At 46.6% G+C, this 18053-nt stretch overlaps 1 protein-coding gene and 1 non-coding gene across 3 annotated transcripts in view; one reads left to right on the top strand and one right to left on the bottom strand.

The window, feature by feature from the left end:
* PHAF1 (phagosome assembly factor 1) overlaps positions 1-18053 on the top strand; it is a 28260-nt gene that overhangs the window by 8230 nt on the left and 1977 nt on the right. The window contains exons 3-15 of one of the 2 annotated variants that reach the window (XM_004280875.3): positions 1866-1949; positions 6708-6751; positions 8584-8663; positions 8898-8992; positions 9835-9932; positions 10022-10134; positions 13306-13439; positions 13825-13908; positions 16037-16119; positions 16528-16571; positions 16947-16990; positions 17143-17201; positions 17826-17898. In XM_004280875.3, coding sequence (XP_004280923.1) covers positions 1866-1949; positions 6708-6751; positions 8584-8663; positions 8898-8992; positions 9835-9932; positions 10022-10134; positions 13306-13439; positions 13825-13908; positions 16037-16119; positions 16528-16571; positions 16947-16990; positions 17143-17201; positions 17826-17898 — 1035 coding nt within the window. The remainder of the gene's footprint in view (positions 1-1865; positions 1950-6707; positions 6752-8583; positions 8664-8897; positions 8993-9834; positions 9933-10021; positions 10135-13305; positions 13440-13824; positions 13909-16036; positions 16120-16527; positions 16572-16946; positions 16991-17142; positions 17202-17825; positions 17899-18053) is intronic. The other variant, XM_033407735.2, reaches the window with a different exon arrangement.
* LOC117197011 (U6 spliceosomal RNA) lies at positions 15600-15706 on the bottom strand. Its single transcript, XR_004477478.1, has one exon. It is a non-coding gene; the product is annotated as a U6 spliceosomal RNA (small nuclear RNA).

Raw genomic sequence — 18053 nt, 5'->3', positions numbered from 1 at the left:
AGAGGAAATAGTCTCTCATATGGTGCTTCTTAAATGTGGATCCTGTCCTCTTCTGCCGTCCTTCCCTTCCTTTCCCATTTGTGTCTTTGCTTCCCATCATGTGCAGAAAATCATTTGGCCCCATTAAACATTTCAGAAATATCTTGTCTCTAGCAAATCACACCTTGGAAATTAAATGTGCATATCAAGTAGGTCCCATCTTTCTTACAGGGAAGAGATGTTAACAACTAGCAGAGACAGCTTTACTGAACTGGAAAGTACCTGCTTAAACACCACATAGTACATATGCATTTTGGTTCTGTAGATATAAAGTACTAATAAAACATTAATTGTGAGGATGATTTGCTTGCTTTTGAAAATTGCTTGCTTTTGAAAATTGCTTAGTTATGTCCTGAATTGTAACAATGGCAGGGAAAAAAATGATCAGATGTTGGGAGCGTGTAAGAAAATTCAGATACTCCAAGCAAGGATCTTGAAAGATGCTAAAATCTTGCTTCATCCTGCTTACCACCATGGACTAGCCCTCTCAGAAATAGAACTGTGTATTCTGGGTTGAGAGTAAGTGACCTAAGGTCAGGGTTCATTATTCCATTATCGTGCTTGACACCTAATGGTTTAGACATTCATACAGAGCTACTGGAAAATTACAACATTCTTTCTTCTAGTGTTTGCCAGGCATAATGGTGCCACCTGGGCCTGCTGTCTTGTGAAGCTCAGTGGGGTGGAGGGGAGCAGACAATCTGAGCTAATCTCAGAAAGCTCCTTCTAGAGAATTTTTCCAGTAAGGCCCACACCAGCAGTGGCACCTGGCCTTCCAGCCCATATCTCTGTCTCTCACAGGCATACTTTCATTTACTGGGCCTACCTTGAGAAGCTCTATAAAGAAACTTGTCTAAACCCTTTTGACAGCTGTGTGCCAGTTTCAAGAAGGGGCAGGGGTTTGGATGGTGGTGTTTTTCTTCTACTTCTGGGCAGCCTGGTTCAGGCATATGGAGAGTCTTCAGACTTTGAATTGATTGCATTGGCATAGAAGCAGGCAGGTGGGGCAGACTCTAGGAAAGAGTACTGTATGCTGAGTGCTGAGCTTGGTGCTTTCTGATCTACTATCTGTGTCCTCATAACAACCCTGGAGGGGAAGGGATGATGGTATTCCCATGAAGAAACTAGAGCTCAGAGAAGTTTAGAGAGTCACTTAAGGTCACCAGCTCACCAAGACAGAAGGCCAGCTCTGTCCACTGCTTTGCTGCTGCTCCCCTCCCCTCAGGACTCAGAAGGGGCAAATGTAGAAATATGACTCCTTAGGTATTAGACTTGGGCTTTTCACTTTCTGATACGGGATGGTGCGGGGAGGGAGGGAGGAGTAAAAGTGTCATCTCATACATAATCAGATCACAAGGTACTTCTTTGTCCTGGAATCTGGCATAAAACAGTCAAAGAATAAAATGTGTTTTCCTGTGGGTGGTACAGACAGCCTGGGAGTGAACGGACATAGGTTCAGCTAACATGCATTCACCATTACTTGCTGAGTTTGGATCCTGGCGAGGCCTTTTACAAGGCTTTTATTCCTCATCAACTACTCGGTAGGTTTGACAGCAGTAAACCCATGCTACAATGTGGACCCGGGACCCTTGAAAGAAAATGGCCTGTATACTCACATAATTTTGGCCTTTTCCCCCAGGTAATAACTCAAAGGCTGGAAGTAGAGGACACCGTTCACAAACCAGTTTCTGGCTTCCAAACCTGTCAGCTGTCTACACTTAGATATTCCCTGTACACTGCATTTATGTTATAAGGTTTCAGTGGGTGCTGGTGAGAATACTACATGTTCAGAGTGTGTATTTATTTATTATTTTGGTTTTTTGTAGTCTCCTCTAAGCCATGACCTCATCCTTAACCTGACTCAGGACGGGATCAAACTACTGTTTGATGCTTTCAATCAGAGACTTAAGGTAACTATAAATGACGAGTAAAGTTTCACGTCAGGCTGATTAACGTGTGACGTTGTGGGATGTTTCTGAAACTCATAAGTGGGAGTAGACTTTTGTGTTTTAGAGACAACCACAATATAGGGGACTGAAGCTGTGCCTGTTCCCCTAAAAAGAGAGAAGCTGGGGGTGGATTGGGATGGTTGGAAAGAGGCTGGGAAGGACTCCAGCCCCAGGCTGCAGAGGTGAAGGGGAAAGAGTGTTGAAGATTTGGGCTGTGGGGAGGGGGCTTTTATGTTGAATAGGAAAATGAGAGGAGCTAAGTATTTGGCATTTATTTTATTTATTTATTTTTGGCTGCGTTGGGTCTTCATTGCTGCGCGCGGGCTTTCTCTAGTTGCGGTGAGTGGGGACTCTTCTTCCTTGCGGTGCGTAGGCTTCTCATTGCGGTGGCTTCTCTTGTTGCAGAGCACAGGCTCTAGGCACGTGGGCTCAGTAGTTGTGGCTCGTGGGCTCTAGAGCGCAGGCTCAGTAGTTGTGGCGCACGGGCTTAGTTGCTCCGCGGCATGTGGGATCTTCCCGAACTGGGGCATGAACCCGTGTCCCCTGCATTGGCAGGCAGACTCTCAACCACTGCGCCACCAGGGAAGCCCTAGTAAGGTTTTTATATCTTGTTGTTTTGCTTCATTCTTGGGTCAAACAATAAGACTGGGAATATGAAAAATGGAAACTGTTCTTCCTAAAATGCTGAAGCTTTGACCTTAACACCACCAGCACTGAGTTGATTCTTGAGCCCCTTTAAAAAGAAATGTAGGGCTTCCCTGGTGGCACGGTGGTTGGGGGTCCGCCTGCCAATGTAGGGGGCGCGGGTTCGTGCCCCAGTCCGGGAGGATCCCACGTGCTGTGGAGCAGCTGAGCCCGTGAGCCATGGCCGCTGGGCCTGTGCGTCTGGAGCCTGTGCTCCGCAGCGGGAGAGGCCGCAGCAGTGAAAGGCCCGCATACTGCAAAAAAAAAGGAAATGTAAACAAACAACTTGCTGGTATGTAGGGTTGTCTTAATTGGCAGTCAAGTGCAGTTTACTAACACCTGTTTCAGTCCACGATGTTTTTAATACACTATTTACAAATGCCTGGACATGAAAGGTTAGTCATGTGACATCAGACTCATGCCTCAGAGTCATAAGGTTGAATGTGGCTCAGGGCAGTGGCATGCCAGAGCCATCGTCCTGGTTAGGTTATATATAGAGTTGTCTTTCCAAAAGGCTTGGAAGACAACATGGAAAAATGATCTGTACATGGAATAAGAATTCCTCATTTATGATGATTTTCCAAAAGGAAAGTTTGATGTGAACATTCTTATCCCCACAACACCCTTGCCTCCTCTTGTAGGCTCAGTCATCCTGTCTTTACTGACCAGAAGTTCCACACTGGCAAAGGGTAGAAGGTGGTCTTCAGTGTGGCTTCTTCACAAATTAGGGGAAATTAATCTGGAAACACCTTTACAAAGAGTCATTTGTTTTTAACTTGGTAAATCCACTTTAGGAAACATAACCCAAAAAGATTATGGGGAGGGTAGTAATGCCAGATATTTACAGCAGGGCTTTTCATAGTAATGAAAAGCCAGAAGCAACCTAAATAGACAACAGTGGGCGATAGATAGGCAGCCTACCATAGAGTTACAGCATGGTGAGGACAATATTATATATTTAGTGAGCACTTAGTACACGTTAGGCACATGGCTGAGTGTTTCCCATGCATTTCCTAATTTAATCTTAACAAGCCTATAAGTGGTACTTCTTACCAATGAAATAACAGAGGGACAGGATAAGTGGTCTAGCTGACACCAAGCTTTTAACCCTATGTTACCAGAGTGCAGTAACTGGCCACTGGGAATAGAAATGGCTTAGGTTTGTTGATGAGTATGGGAAATAGATGTGATAAAAGCTGAAGAAAATAGTGTAAGCATACTATGCAGAAAAGTGAGGAATGGGAAAAGAGATAGAATAGAACCTTCTCTCTGCCTTCTGTGGGGTCCCTATGAAGAAAGAGGGGCTGGGGCCCTGCCTGAGCCTCTGGAAACTGAGGAAGTAATCCCTCAGGTGCCTTGGTTGGTACCAAGTCTGACCTCACCCATCTGCCTGCCCCTCCATCCAAGGGCTTCAGAAGCTGCTTCTCCCCGATGCTATGTCCTGCAGTTTCCCCATCCTCTCACTCCCTATGTATGAGAGAGCATTATGGAATGAGTCTTCACAAGTCACAATCTTTACAGCCACATGTCTTTTCCTTTCCTATCTTGGGTGCTGCCATGTCTTCTCTTCTAGGGAAATCAAGGTCTTTTCCAGCCCAGAGGGTGGAAAACCATGGACTTCAGATTTCCCCAGCTACTTGTCCCTATGGCCCAGCAAGCTCCATAGGTCAAAATCTGCTTGTTGATTCTGGCAAGGGACCCAGAGTGCTGACTGTCTTGGAGTCCTTCGTGTCACAGGTGCCACGCCATAAGTGTTGGTGTGGGCTGTTGGCAGGTGAATGATAGTGTCACAGCAAGAATATCCTGGAGGCCCACAGGATGAGCGATGGGCAGCCCTTGGGGGATCGTTAGCCAGCCATAGTAGTAGCACTCAAAGAGGCAGAGTGCTTGCCTCTGCTATACAAGCAGGGATTCTGGCTGAGGGTTGAGGCCTCTGCCAGCATGGGACCCCGACCTCAGTAAAATGGCATACTAGTGTGGCATAATACACTGCCATGCCCAGGCTTTCTGAAGGTAGTGTCATGAATCACAGCTATTCCCCTGCCCTTGCATGACCTCTCTTGGCACCACTTTTCATATTTTTGAGCTTCATATTGCCCTTAGCTATCTTCATACCCAGCTGACTCCCTGACATGTGTTGTATACCTCCTCTGTGCAAACTAATCAGCCAGACCTCAAGGGGCTTAACTCAGTGGTACCAGTGAACAGCATATGCTAATAGCGGTACCAGTGAGCAGCATATACTAATAGTGTAGGAAAGGGTAGATTGAAGTGCTACAACAGCCCAGCAGAGGGAGTGATTCTTAGCAGCAGGTAGGATCAGAATAGCTGCACCTTATAGTGAAGAGGTGCCCAATTTGTGGTTCAGTTATGATTCTCAAACAAAGTTAGAGACAAGTCTGACCAAGAATGAACTGCCTGTTATGTCTCTGTTCCTGTGACAATGCCAGATGCTCCTGTACCCAGTGTCCCACAGCCCTTCCCAGGATGAAGCCCTGATTGTCAGGGCAAACAGACGTTGAACCAGCTCTGCTTGTGCTTCTTCAATGGGGGCCAAACCTCCCAGCTGTAGGATACCAGATGGTGCTCTAGGCCTCAGCCAGCTATGCTACTGCCTGCCTAGCCCTTGACGCCATTGTCATAAAAGACTTCACAACGCTCATTACTTGGCATCGCTAGTGGCTGAGAGTTCGATACCTTTTCCTTTGTCTCATTCCTGAGTTCTTGACATTTCATCTGAGGCTGAACCTTTTGAAACTTCACAAGGGTCCTGAGGTTCTCCAGGTTTGACCAGATGCTCTTCGTTAGGGATATAGCTGAATATTGTCACACTTGACCTAAGCTAATGTAATATGACTTGTTTTCTAGTAGGATAGACCTCTCCCTCCATCTTTTTTTGTTTTTGTAAACACAGTATTTTGAAGCTATTTTTGAAAGGGACTTGATTTGGGTTTTTATAATGCAGCAAAGTATATAATAAAAGGAAGGGGGCTCAGTATCCCCCTTACAGGTTACAGCCTTCACAAACTGCATGAATTTGTTTCTGTGAAGGGTTTTACTGTCCTGTAGCATGGTATGTACAATCTTTTATGTGACCCAGCACTAGATGATATCTAAAAACATGATGCAGAACGTCCATGGACATCTGTTGAACAATCCACTAGAAAGAGGGGTAGGGTGAGTTTATGCTGTGTGTGGTATGGGTTTTTCTTCCAGAGTTAAAAATAAGAACAGGGGCTTCCCTGGTGGGGCAGTGGTTAAGAATCCGCCTGCCAATGCAGGGGACACGGGTTTGAGCCTTGGTCCGGGAAGATCCCACATGCCGCAGAGCAGCTAAGCCTGTGTGCCACAACTACTGAACCTGCACTCTAGAGCCCATGAGCCACAACTACTGAAGCCAGCGCACCTAGACCCCGTGCTCCACAAGAAGAGAAGCACTGCAATGAGAAGCCCATGTGCCGCAACGAAGAGTAGCCCCCGCTTGCTGCAACTAGAGAAAGCCCGTGTGCAACAACAAAGACCCAACGCAGCCATAAACAAACAAAACAAATAAATAAATTTAATTAAAAAAAAACAAAAACAAAAGAATCCGCCTGCCAATGCAGGAGACACGGGTTCGAGCCCTGGTCCGGGAAGATCCCACATGCCACAGAGCAACTAAGCCCATGCACCACAACTACTGAGCCTGCGCTCTAGAGCCTGCAAGCCACAACTACTGAGCCCATGTGCCACAACAACTGAAGCCCGCGTGCCTAGAGCCCATGCTCCCAACAAGAGAAGCCACCACAATGAGAAGCCTGTGCGCCACAACCAGAGAAGAGCCCGCATGCAGCAACGAAGACCCAACACAGTCAAAAATAAAATAAATAAAATAAATAAATTTATATATTAAAAAAAACGTAATGTGCAGTGCTTCAGGAGAATTTCAACTAGTGATAATTTTTTTTTCTTCACTACTCTATAAATGTCTTTCTAATTAATCTTTTTCAACTGCAGAGCACTAACAGCTCTTAAACATTTGCTTTTTGTTTTTAGGTGATTGAAGTATATGACTTGACTAAAGTAAAGTTAAAATATTGGTAAGTTTTCTCCCGGTATGTGTCATAGGCTTGGTACACAAGGGCTTTATCTACTACCCATATTAAGTTAGTAAAGGATTCCCATGTGCAGCAGTTCTGGGATTACAGCCTGGTGCCATGATTTCCTCGTGCAGCCTCCAAGTCTACTCAGTTTCCTGAGGAAGAGAAGGAAACCTCATTAAGAACACACTGTGTGTAAAACACTTCACATATGTGACAACTTATTTAATCCCACAACAAAGCAGGACCTCAGCTCAGAGGTCTGTGACTGTCCCCTGGGTCATAGCTACCCTTCCCTGCATGGCCTCTTTTGGCACCTCTTTATGTGTTCATTACCAACAGAGGTGGGACAAACCAGATACATCTGACTTCAAGGCCTATGCTAAAGAGAATGCCAAAAGGATTACTATTTGGGGGGCCAAAATCTGCTTTTTAGAATGAAAATGGGATGTATTTGTGCCTGTATGATGCACAAATATTTGAACCTCCATTATGGTAAGGCGCTGTGCTGGCATCTAGAATATTCCGTTCAGTAAGCTTCCTTAACAGGCTTACCTTCTCTGAGGGTGTGTAAGGGATCAGTTCCTGGGCTGACTCAAGCAGTGTTTGCCAGCAGAGAAGTGGATAAAGCAAATGCATAATAGCACTGACCCCTGCAGATTCTGATTGTCTTTTAGTCTTGTTGGGGCCTTCTGTACCTCAGGGTCTGCACTTGAGACCTGCCCTCTTAAGAGACAGTGGTGGGTAAGAGTGAGGGTTCTAGAGTCAGGCTTCCCTGGGTTTGGGTTATGACTTCTTCATTTTATTACTCTGTGAAATTGGGCAAGTCACTTAACCTCTTTGAGTTTGTTTTCTCATCAGAGAAATGAAACCAATAATCAGGTTGCTGGGTTAGGAAGATGACATGAGATAATACTGGTAAAGCATATAGCACAGTGCCTCGTTAAAAACAGCGGTTCCAGGTGCAAGCTATTATATATAGAATAGATAGACAACAAGGTCCTACTGTATAGCATGGGAAACTATTTTCGGCATCCTGTAATAAACCATAATGGAAAGACTATGAAAAAGAATGTATATATAATTGAATCACTTTGCTGTACAGCAGAAATTAACAGAACATTGTAAATCAACTATACTTCAATAAAATAAATATTTTAAAAAGCAGAGGTTTTCCATAAGTGATAATTAATTTTTTTTAAAGTATTCTTAACCTTAAACATTTTCCTTAAAATTGTAAATGATTTATCTTCATGCTCATTATCTGAAATCATTCACCTCTCTTTGCTCCCAAGCCCACCCCCCTCCCAGGTATTTTTCCTTTGCTTGGGATCCATTCCTCCCCATCCACATACCCGTTCACCCAATCCATGAGTGCTGGTTCTTCTGCTTGTTAGGAAAACAAGCTGCCTAGCTTGGCTGTACCCTTTTAAGACATTCATCCCTTTTTAAGAAAGCTCCTTTTCAAGCCAAACTACTAGTATGCATCCTGGGAAAACACATTAACAATGTCTATTTCTGAGTACTCTTTATCCAAGTCCAAATGCCATGGGGCTGAGGCCAGATTGATTTCCTTCTGAACTGCCCTGGTGGCCACAAATGTCTTGGGAGGTCCTAGAGGACTAATTCTCTGTATCAACCTCAGGAGAATTGACTATTTATGACCTCATTTATTGTCTCTTATTTAAAAGTTCTATAGTTAAACTTTTATTTTGATACAATAGTAGACTCACTCGCCTGTGTTTTAAGCGTAACTCTTCCAGCCACCATCTCTAATGATCTGTGAGCCCATCTTGCAAAGCCTGGTATTAAAAAGTATCTCTGTTTTTCAGTGGTGTGCATTTCAATTCTCAAGCCATAGCTCCCACCATTGAGCAGATTGACCAGTCTTTTGGTGCGACCCATCCTGGAGGTAAGCCAAGTCCATTTGATTCCTCTGGTCATCTGTAGCCATGTTCCTGTCGGATTTGGGGATTGGTACTTGGGTGTGAAGGAAAGCTCTTTCCTCTTGTTTTCAGTCTAGTAGGTCAGTTCAGAAATGAGACACAAGGAAGGTGTTGCCAGCCATTACTCCCTGCCAGGCTGGTTTGTGTTCACAACTTCTGATGCCATTCAACCATGCCATTTCTTCTCCCCACTCCCACAGTGTACAACTCCGCTGAGCAGCTCTTCCACCTCAACTTCAGAGGACTGTCTTTCTCTTTTCAGCTAGATTCGTGGACTGAGGCTCCCAAGTACGAGGTTAGCCTTTCTCTTTCCCTGATATTTATTGCCCGGTGCCCAGGTGACATGGGTCAGCAGAGTACCATTGGAGGAGGCTGGATAGGTGCTCTTTCTTTGGTTTCCTGATCTCTGAGGTCTTCGGAGGCCAATGGGGGGGTACAGTGGGGGAAGCTGATAGAACAAAGCCCAGGCTCGCATTCCCAGGAAGAGGGCGCTTTCAACTGAAGAGTGAGGTCGAGCTCACTTTGCAGAGGTAAATCCACGTCGTGTGCTTTAAAACTCCAAATCCACAGTTTTTCTTAATGGCCTGGAATTTGAGAGAATTCATCCTTAGGCAACAGCATCCTTAGTGTTATGAAATGATAGCTTTTTGTAAGTTTTACATTTTATTAAAGGAGGCATTTCTACATTTTCTCCCTGATGAAGGAATGAAAAGCTAAGTAAAATTAAAGATGAACTTGCATGATTAGGTGAATTTATTGACCTGGAGACAGGTTGGACTGTGTGCTTTGACCTGGCCAGTTTTTTTTTTAATATCAAGAGTTTTAATCTTGATAAATAAAACAAGCAAACTTCAAAGTTTCTCAGAAACCACAGTCCCATCTTTCTACACTGTAGGTAACCATACCCATTTTTATAGATGAGGAAATAGATACAGAAAATTTGTACCAGGTAAGGCAGTACCAGTAGCAGAGTTCTATCTGAAACTGAGATATTCCTATTCTAAATTCCTTACTTTTAAGGAACTTTTAACGTGACCTGGCCAGTTCTTGAAGGCCATGAGTGTCAGGAAAGTGCCAGAGCCTGAGTCGGATGGCCCACAGTGTGCTTTTATTAAAATATTTGTCTTGTGTTTGCAGCCCAATTTTGCCCATGGTCTGGCTTCTCTCCAGATACCCCACGGAGCAACCGTGAAACGAATGTACATCTACAGTGGAAACAGCCTACAGGATACCAAGTACGTGTAGGGGAGCACAAGCTTCATGGTAAGGCCATGGGCTCCCTGGGAGGGAGGGCAAAGCCTCTGCTCACTGTGCCTTCCCCCAGGGCTCCCGCGATGCCCCTGAGCTGTTTCTTGGGCAATGTGTACGCTGAGAGTGTAGATGTTCTTCGAGATGGAACTGGACCCTCAGGTTTACGACTTCGCCTACTTGCCGCAGGTCAGTTACTGGCTTTGGGGTGGTGGATTCTCCGTTATATCCTTGTTGTGATAGTCTAAAATCCCACGTCCTTAGGATAGTTGGTAGAAGACAAATGGTGCTGATGTTTATGGTTAAAAGTTTTCATTTAAATTTGTGAAGGGACAAGACAGTCTTATTTTGAGCAAATCTTAATAAATGGCAGTAAAACTTCTTCCCTCGGCAGGTACATCAGCCTCTGTGTACTTATGTAGCTTTGCAGTGGTTCCTACGTCCTGGAGATATATCTTATGGGCTCAGTGTTGTATGTTGTCTCGTTTTCCACCCTTTGTGCTAATTTCTCAGAGTAGACTGGCAAGAGGAGTTTGTTGAATTGTGGTATAGCCATACCCTGCTCAGTTTTGTTGACTGTGAACAAAAAGAGTTGCTGCCTTCAGTAGCTGGTCTCTCCAGGATTCACGCCTTATCTTGTATTTTCTTGTGTGGACAATCTCAACTCCTTCGGATCTTTGGATTATACTTAGTGGTACCGAGATCCTCCTGTGTGTAGTTTGCCTCCATAAAGATGGCCTGGAGACTTTGAGCTCCATGATGGGGCTGTGCCTTAATGGAGTTCACATTCTAGCCAGTGTTTGTTTGTAAGCTGGGGTCTTGCATCAGTCTCTGGGGCATCCGTTCTCAACCGTTTAGAGTCTGGTATATAAACTGTGAACTCACTCCCCTGAACAATTAGACAGTTCACAGCCTCCAGGTTAGAAATTTCTTTTCTTTTTTTCTCTTTTTTTAATAATTAATTATATATATAATTTTTTTTTAATAAATTTATTTATTTTTTGGCTGCGTTGGGTTTTCATTACTGGACACAGCCTTTCTCTAGTTGCGGTGATCGGGGTCTATTCTTGCGGTGCATGGGCCTCTCGTTGCAGTGTCTTCTTTTGTTGTGGAGCACGGGCTCTAGGCGCACGGGCTTCAGTAGTTGTGGCTCGTGGGCTCTAGAGTGCAGGCTCAGTAGTTGTGGAGCACAGGCTTAGTTGATCCACGGCATGTGGGATCTTCCCGGACCGGGGCACGAACCCGTGTCCCCTGCATCAGCAGGCAGACTCTCAACCACTGCACCACCAGGGAAGCCCCTACAGTGATGCTTTTAACATGGAAAGTCCATCCAGTTGTCTTGATCCCCACAATAATTTATAGGATGACTCATTCCAGGGAATCAGAAACTAAAATAGTCTCCTAAAAAGAACTAAGAGTAATTTACCTGAGGAGGCTTCAGGTAGAGTGAGACAAGAGAGGAGGCTCACCTGTAAAGGGTGTCTCCCCTGTAGCCCTACCTGGACATTCACAAGTATCTGGTACTTGGAGACATGGGCACACAGTCCACCTTGACAGGACTTTTGGTGGGTTCCATAGGTCACCCAGGCTTGCCTAAGTGCAGGATTTATAGACAGAGGTTAATGTAGACCGTGGTTTTTCCCAGGACCTAGTTAATGTACACACAGCTGTGTGTGTGTATGTGTCAGGAGTGGGATTTGAAACAGCTCTTATTTTGCCACTCAGTTTATATGTGCTGTGACTTAAGACTCTTGGGTTAGTTGGAGAACTCAGTACCTCTTTGTTTCAGAGTTTGGATCCCTGAAGTCTTCTGTATATAACAAATGGATTGTTATACAAGAAAGAGCTTTGTCAGCTATAAAGCCCTGTGTAGAGTAAGGTGATGGTGGTGGTTATCATGGTACCAGGAATTGCAGTCCTTGGTTTCTTGGCTTCCTTTTATAATTTTGAGCAAAACACTTTGTCTTCTCATCCACAGAATGGGGGAAATTTTACTCTTGGTGTGTCTGTTGCTATTCCACAACCACTTCTGTGTATGTGTGTGTTTAAGTAGAACCATTTCTGAAATGTATTAGGCAAAGTCAGGGTTGAAAGATTCTTCCCAACAAAGAAACTTCTGGCAAATCAGGTTTTTTTCTTTCTCCCACTTGCCTGGTTTGTCTCTTTTGAGTGTTAGTGGGTCTGGTGTTTGTAGAATTAGGGAGTTAAAAGTTAGTGTGTGCTTTGCTCTTGGCTCTTTTATAGAGTGATCTTCAGGTCCAGTCTCAGGTTGGGGGTTACCACTGAGAAGTACTTTTTTTTTTTTAATATATTTTATTTTTATTTATTATTTTTGGTTGTGTTGGGTCTTCATTGCTGCATGCGGGCTTTCTCTAGTTGCAGTGTACAGGCTTCTCATTGCGGTGGCTTCTCGCTGCGGAGCACAGGCTCTAGAGCACAGGCTTCAATAGATGCAGCACATGGGCTTAGTAGTTGTGGCTTGTGGGCTCTAGAGCACAGGCTCAGTAGTTGTGGCGCACGGCCTTAGTTGCTCCGTGGCATGTGGGATTTTCCCGGATCAGGGCTTGAACCCATGTCCCCTGCATTGGCAGGCAGATTCTTAACCACTGCGCCACAAGAGAAGCCCCAAGAAGTACTTTTTTTTTTTTTCGTACACGGGCCTCTCACTGCTGTGGCCTCTCCCATTGCAGAGCACAGGCCCCAGACGCGCAGGCTCAGCGGCCACGGCTCATGGGCCCAGCCGCTCCACGGCATGTGGGATCCTCCTGGACCGGGGCACAAACCTGCGTCCCCTGCATCGGCAGGCAGACTCTCAACCACTGCGCCACCAGGGAAGCCCCCCGAGAAGTACTTCTTAACGTAAATCCTTGTATCTTGTCAGGACCTGGAAAGTGGCAAGCGATAATAGCACCCATTTATATATTTCCGTAGCACCTGTGCTGCTGTTTATTGTACCACAGTTGTGATGGTCTGATTGGAATCTTCATGCCATAAGCTCCAGTGTGGGCAGAGACTGCACCTATTCTGCTCGCCATTGTTTCCTCAGCATCTAGCAAAGTGTCCTAGCCCATGGTGTCAATGACTGAGTATTTGCTGAGTCAGTGAATGACTTTTCTAGAGCTCTGTATCACTTTTGTGGGATTGAGTGAATCTCTCGCATTATTTTGAGTAGATAGTGATCTCTTCTAGCATCTCAGGTCCTGGTGACCTGGTACTTCAGCTTACATGCAGTCTTTCCCCTCAGCCAAACCTGATAATGCAGCGTGCAGCCACTGGCCTCTCTAGGGCTCCCGGGACCCTGGGCTGCAGGGTCACAGGCGCTAACTGGGAACCTGACCACCTGTACCTTGTTCTCTCCAGGTTGTGGACCCGGCTTATTAGCAGATGCCAAGATGCGGGTATTTGAACGCTCAGTGTATTTTGGCGATTCCTGCCAAGATGTTCTTAGCATGCTTGGCTCTCCACACAAGGTCTTCTACAAGTCAGAAGACAAGGTAGGGAAAATGTGTTTATAAAGTGAATAGGTGGTGTCTCTCTCTCTCTCTTTTTTTTAATCAACTTTAACTTAATACTGAGTAAATGTAAACTGCTGTTTTCCCATAGGACCTGCTGTATTAAAGCTGATGGAAAAGTAAATTGAAAGCTCTTTTCTGACCCCTGTTGGTCAGATTGTTGTGCCTTTCCTTGGAGACCAAGGCGCAGTCTATAGTCAACCAAAGCTGGCTGGGTTGTTTGGCACGAGCATGTGGGACTCCCACACTCTTGCTTCCCCAACAGATTAACGTTATACAAGAAACACAATTTGTAGACTCATTTAATCCAAGAATTAAATGTATTAAGGGGTTGGATTTTAATTCATTGTTATTTTTTCCCCAACAGATGAAGATTCATTCTCCTTCTCCTCATAAGCAAGTTCCATCGAAGTGCAATGACTACTTTTTTAACTACTTCACTCTCGGAGTGGTAAGTTGTGATTCCTTAGAGAAGCGTTCCATTTCTGTGGGAGTGTGCAGTGCCCCTGGGCATACCTGTGTGCATACATGCAGCTTTCACCATGCCTGGCTGCAGGAAACCTCGCCCTAGCTGGCTTTACCAGGGTCGTCTTGCATTGGCATTGGTACCCCCAAAGTAGACCTTTCCTGTCACCACCATTGTTGAGAAACACCGGGTTCTCTGGTATGTCTTCATTTCTTTTCTGAGAGAAACATGCTCCACAAGTAGAGGCTGCAGGAGTCATTCAGGTTAAGATATTTTGGGAACTGCTGTTTTGTAGAGCATAGGACCCTCTTCTGGAGCCAAAAAACAGGTAGACAAAAAAGGCTTAAAGTCTGGGAGTGTGCTCGTGTATTTTTAGGGGATCGCCCCAGAGGCATTGCTGCGGCCCTGTGCTCTGGACGTACGGTGCTGAATGGAGCTGTGGCCATCAGTGCTGACAGTCCAGCTGGTAGATGTGTGTGTGAGAGAAATGATAGTGTAAAGAAAACTGCACCAGCAGGATAGAGCTCAGAGGGCAGGGCTATCCTGGATATTGGGTTTTCTAACCTTTCAGCTTTCTAGGGCCTGGGACCCTGAAGCAGCAAAGAAATGGTACACTCCAGAGAGGGAGAAAGGAGGAGGACTGGGTCTGCCAGTGTGGAAAAGACCAAAGAGGAGCCGGGAGTAGCAGGGGAGAGGCAATGGGATCATAAACTCTTGAGGGTAGGATGGTGGCAGGAGGGAATGGCACTGTTGTAAGCTGAACCTCTTTTTTTTTTTTTTAATGTTTATTTTATTTATTTATTTGGTTGCACTGGGTCTTAGCTGCAGCAGGCAGACTCCTTAGTTGCAGCTCGCCAGCTCCTTTAGTTGCAGCACGTGTGCTTCTTAGTTGGGGCTCACCGGCTCCTTAGTTGTGGCAGGTGGGCTCCTTAGTTGCAGCATGCATGTGAGATCTAGTTCCCTGACCAGGGATCGAACCTGGGCCCCCTGCACTGGGAGCGTGGAGTCTTAACCACTGCACCACCAGGGAAGTCCCAAGCTGAACCTCTTTTTGAGTTCAAGGGCCAGTGATGATAGGTGTCAGGGAAGATGGAGCGAATGGACCAGCCCTGATGGGACATGGTGTGGCTATTGGTGGAGGGCTGGAGTCAGGGGTAACCCTGGGGTCTCAGGCAGAACAGCTGACAGGATGTGAACCTGAGAAGGGTGTGGCGGGGTACGAAGAGGTGTTTGATAGGCAGTGTCAAATCCAGGTCTGAGTCCTGGCTAGAGGCTAGCCTTTACTTCAGTTCCAAGGGTTGCTGACTCCCACAGAGAGGGCCTGTGGAAGCCAGAAGGGTCTGGCAGGTCATGGCATTCAGAATAGCCAGGTGCCTTGAGTCCCTTGAGAGTCAGGTGGCCCCTGAATCTTCTTGTTAGCCTGTAAGCCAAAATCTGTGCTTGGTTACTTTTTTTTTTTTTTTTTTTTGCGGTACGCGGGCCTCTCACTGTTGTGGCCTCTCCTGTTGCGGAGCACAGGCTCCAGACGCACAGGCTCAGCGGCCATGGCTCACAGTCCCAGCCGCTCCGCAGCATGTGGGATCTTCCCGGACCGGGTCATGAACCCGTGTCCCCTGCATTGGCAGGCGGACTCTCAACCACTGCGCCACCAGGGAAGCCCTTTTTAACATCTTTTAAAAAATATGGAACACTTTACGAATTTGCATGTCATCCTTGTGCAGGGGCCATGCTAATCTTCTCTGTATCGTTCCAACTTTAGTATATGTGCTGCTGAAGCAAGCACTCGGTTACATTTTTTATCAGGTGTTTTTGGTCAGGAAAGATATCCCTGACCGTGTTTGAGTTCCCAAGCAGTGGGAGCTGTAGTCCCTTGTGCCTTTTGGGCCTACTGGTACAAGGTTTGGAATGACGAGGCCTGTAGATGGTTCGGTGTATGTCGTCATCCCTTCGCACTCAGCCTCAGCTGTCCCCTTGATTGTTATTTGGGAGAAAGCTGTTCCCCAAGGGCATCCCCATTGTGGAGTGGGTGTCTCTAAGTTGGACATGCCCTCGAAAGCCCCCTGCCCTGCCTCAGTAACTTTCCCCACTTGGGCATCCTTGTTTTCTATCCCAGGACATCCTCTTTGATGCGAATACACACAAAGTGAAGAAATTTGTCCTACACACCAATTACCCTGGACATTATAATTTTAATATGTGAGTATACCTGTACCTGCCCCTCCAGGAAAGAGAGCTTGTGGCTTTGGATGTTTGCTATTTCATGGAAAGCAAACATTTCCTGAGTGTTGGCTCTGTTCCTGGTATAGTACCCATTTCCTTATATCTCTCCATTTATGCCCATTTTACAAATAGGGAAATAGATTCAGAAAGCTTGGCCTCTTATCTGAGGTGATAGGGTCTTCAGAGCCCCCAAGCTGTGCCCTTTTTGGTTTGACTCCAGTGCCCAGATCTGGCCTCTCCCAGGGAACACTGTGTCAGGCCCAGAGCCAGGGCTTTGGGCAAGTGTGCTTGATCCTGTTTTTCCTGGGGTGCAGAGTTGAGATGTGGGGGTGGTCAATGCCTCCCAAGGGGTTCAGCCTTTACCCATCTGCCTTCTTTCTCTAGTTATCACCGCTGTGAGTTCAAGATCCCACTAACCGTAAAGAGAGGTGAGTAGTCAGTGTCCTCAGGGTAAGGAAAGGATTTTAGAATCAATCTCTCATGATGAGAAGAGATTGATCCACGCAGAGAGGGTGGCAGTGGTTGGGTTTGTGGCGTCTTTGCCCACCTGCTCCTGCCCATAGCCTCAGCTCCTCTGGGTTGGGCTCTGTGTTCTGGGGGCCACAGTGTTCTTCGTCTGTAGTCTCCTGGAGGCCCTCAAGGTCTTATCCTGTGACCATGGGATTGCTGGTTTCCAAACTTCAATCCCAGTGCATAGGGTGGCTAGGGCTGGGGTCACAGGTGGGCTGAGACATCTACCTGAGCAGGTGTGGAACTGAATCCGGGCCAGGCCAGATACCAACCACCCTGTGTTGTCTTTTCAGAAAACACAGATGGTCAGACAGAAACATGCACGACCTACAGCAAGGTAAGCTCCTATTTTCCCACCTGATGCAGTCTGAAAATGAGGTAGGCATGAGTCTGCCAGCAGTCTGGGTTCCCATGTCCTTTGGGCCAGCCATTTGTCACGGGTAGGGTCGGGTCCCTGCTAATCCCCTGTCACCCGCATCCCTCTTACAGTGGGACAACATCCAGGACCTCCTGGGCCACCCTGTGGAGAAGCCTGTTGTCCTGCACAGGTGAGCGGGAGGTTGCTGCCTCTGATCACCCTATCCGGGTCCTCACAGCCCAGAAGGCCCAGGGAGCCCTAGCAGTGGGTATGGCTTAATGACAGAAACGACAAACTTCTGATGTTGCCACAAACATGCTTCCTGCTGCAACCCTGCATGTTAGGACTAGGCCAGCTGTTCTGCATGTTTACTCACACCAGAGAGGCTGCCCCTTGGGATAGCTCCCCCCTCTCCCACCTATCTCCAGGTATGGGAACCTTTTTGCCTCTAGTTATTCAGAAAGGGAGGCAGTTTTGACTAGCTGTCCTGGGCCCCCTTTTCCCTATCAAAGCTGCAACCTGCTTTAGTTCACAGCCCAATACCTGGTTGCATCCTGCCTGACGTTCCCTCTCCCTCCTGACTTTGCACCACTCCAGTCCAACTGCATGTTAACTTTCTGTGCCAGCTGGACTATGTAGGATTTGGTGCTTGAATGAGGCCCATCACTATGCCTAGGACCTCAAGGGCCTGTGTGGGAAACACTCACAGCCATGAGGGACCACTGGCTAATAGCCCCCATCCCAAAAGGAACTGGATGCCCTGCCTGGCCTTGGCCTCTGTCTGCCCCTCTAACTGTGGCTTCCCCGGCCTCAGGTCCTCCTCCCCAAACAACACCAACCCATTTGGCTCCACGTTCTGCTTTGGTCTTCAGCGGATGATCTTTGAGGTAAGCCCTGGGGGTTGAGTGGCCGGTGGTCATGGCGAGGACAGGCAAGTGATTGAGAGGGAGATTGGGGAGGGCCTGAGGGCCCTGCTGGGCAGGTTAATCCAACAAGATGAGAGGAAATGGGGATACCACATTTATATTTGAAAATGTGAGTA

The sequence above is a fragment of the Orcinus orca genome, chromosome 20 (assembly GCF_937001465.1).
Source record: "Orcinus orca chromosome 20, mOrcOrc1.1, whole genome shotgun sequence".
Classification (NCBI taxonomy): Eukaryota; Metazoa; Chordata; class Mammalia; order Artiodactyla; family Delphinidae; genus Orcinus; species Orcinus orca.
The sequence above is the reverse complement of the archived record's forward strand: the minus strand, read 5'-3'. Positions and strand labels throughout refer to the sequence as shown.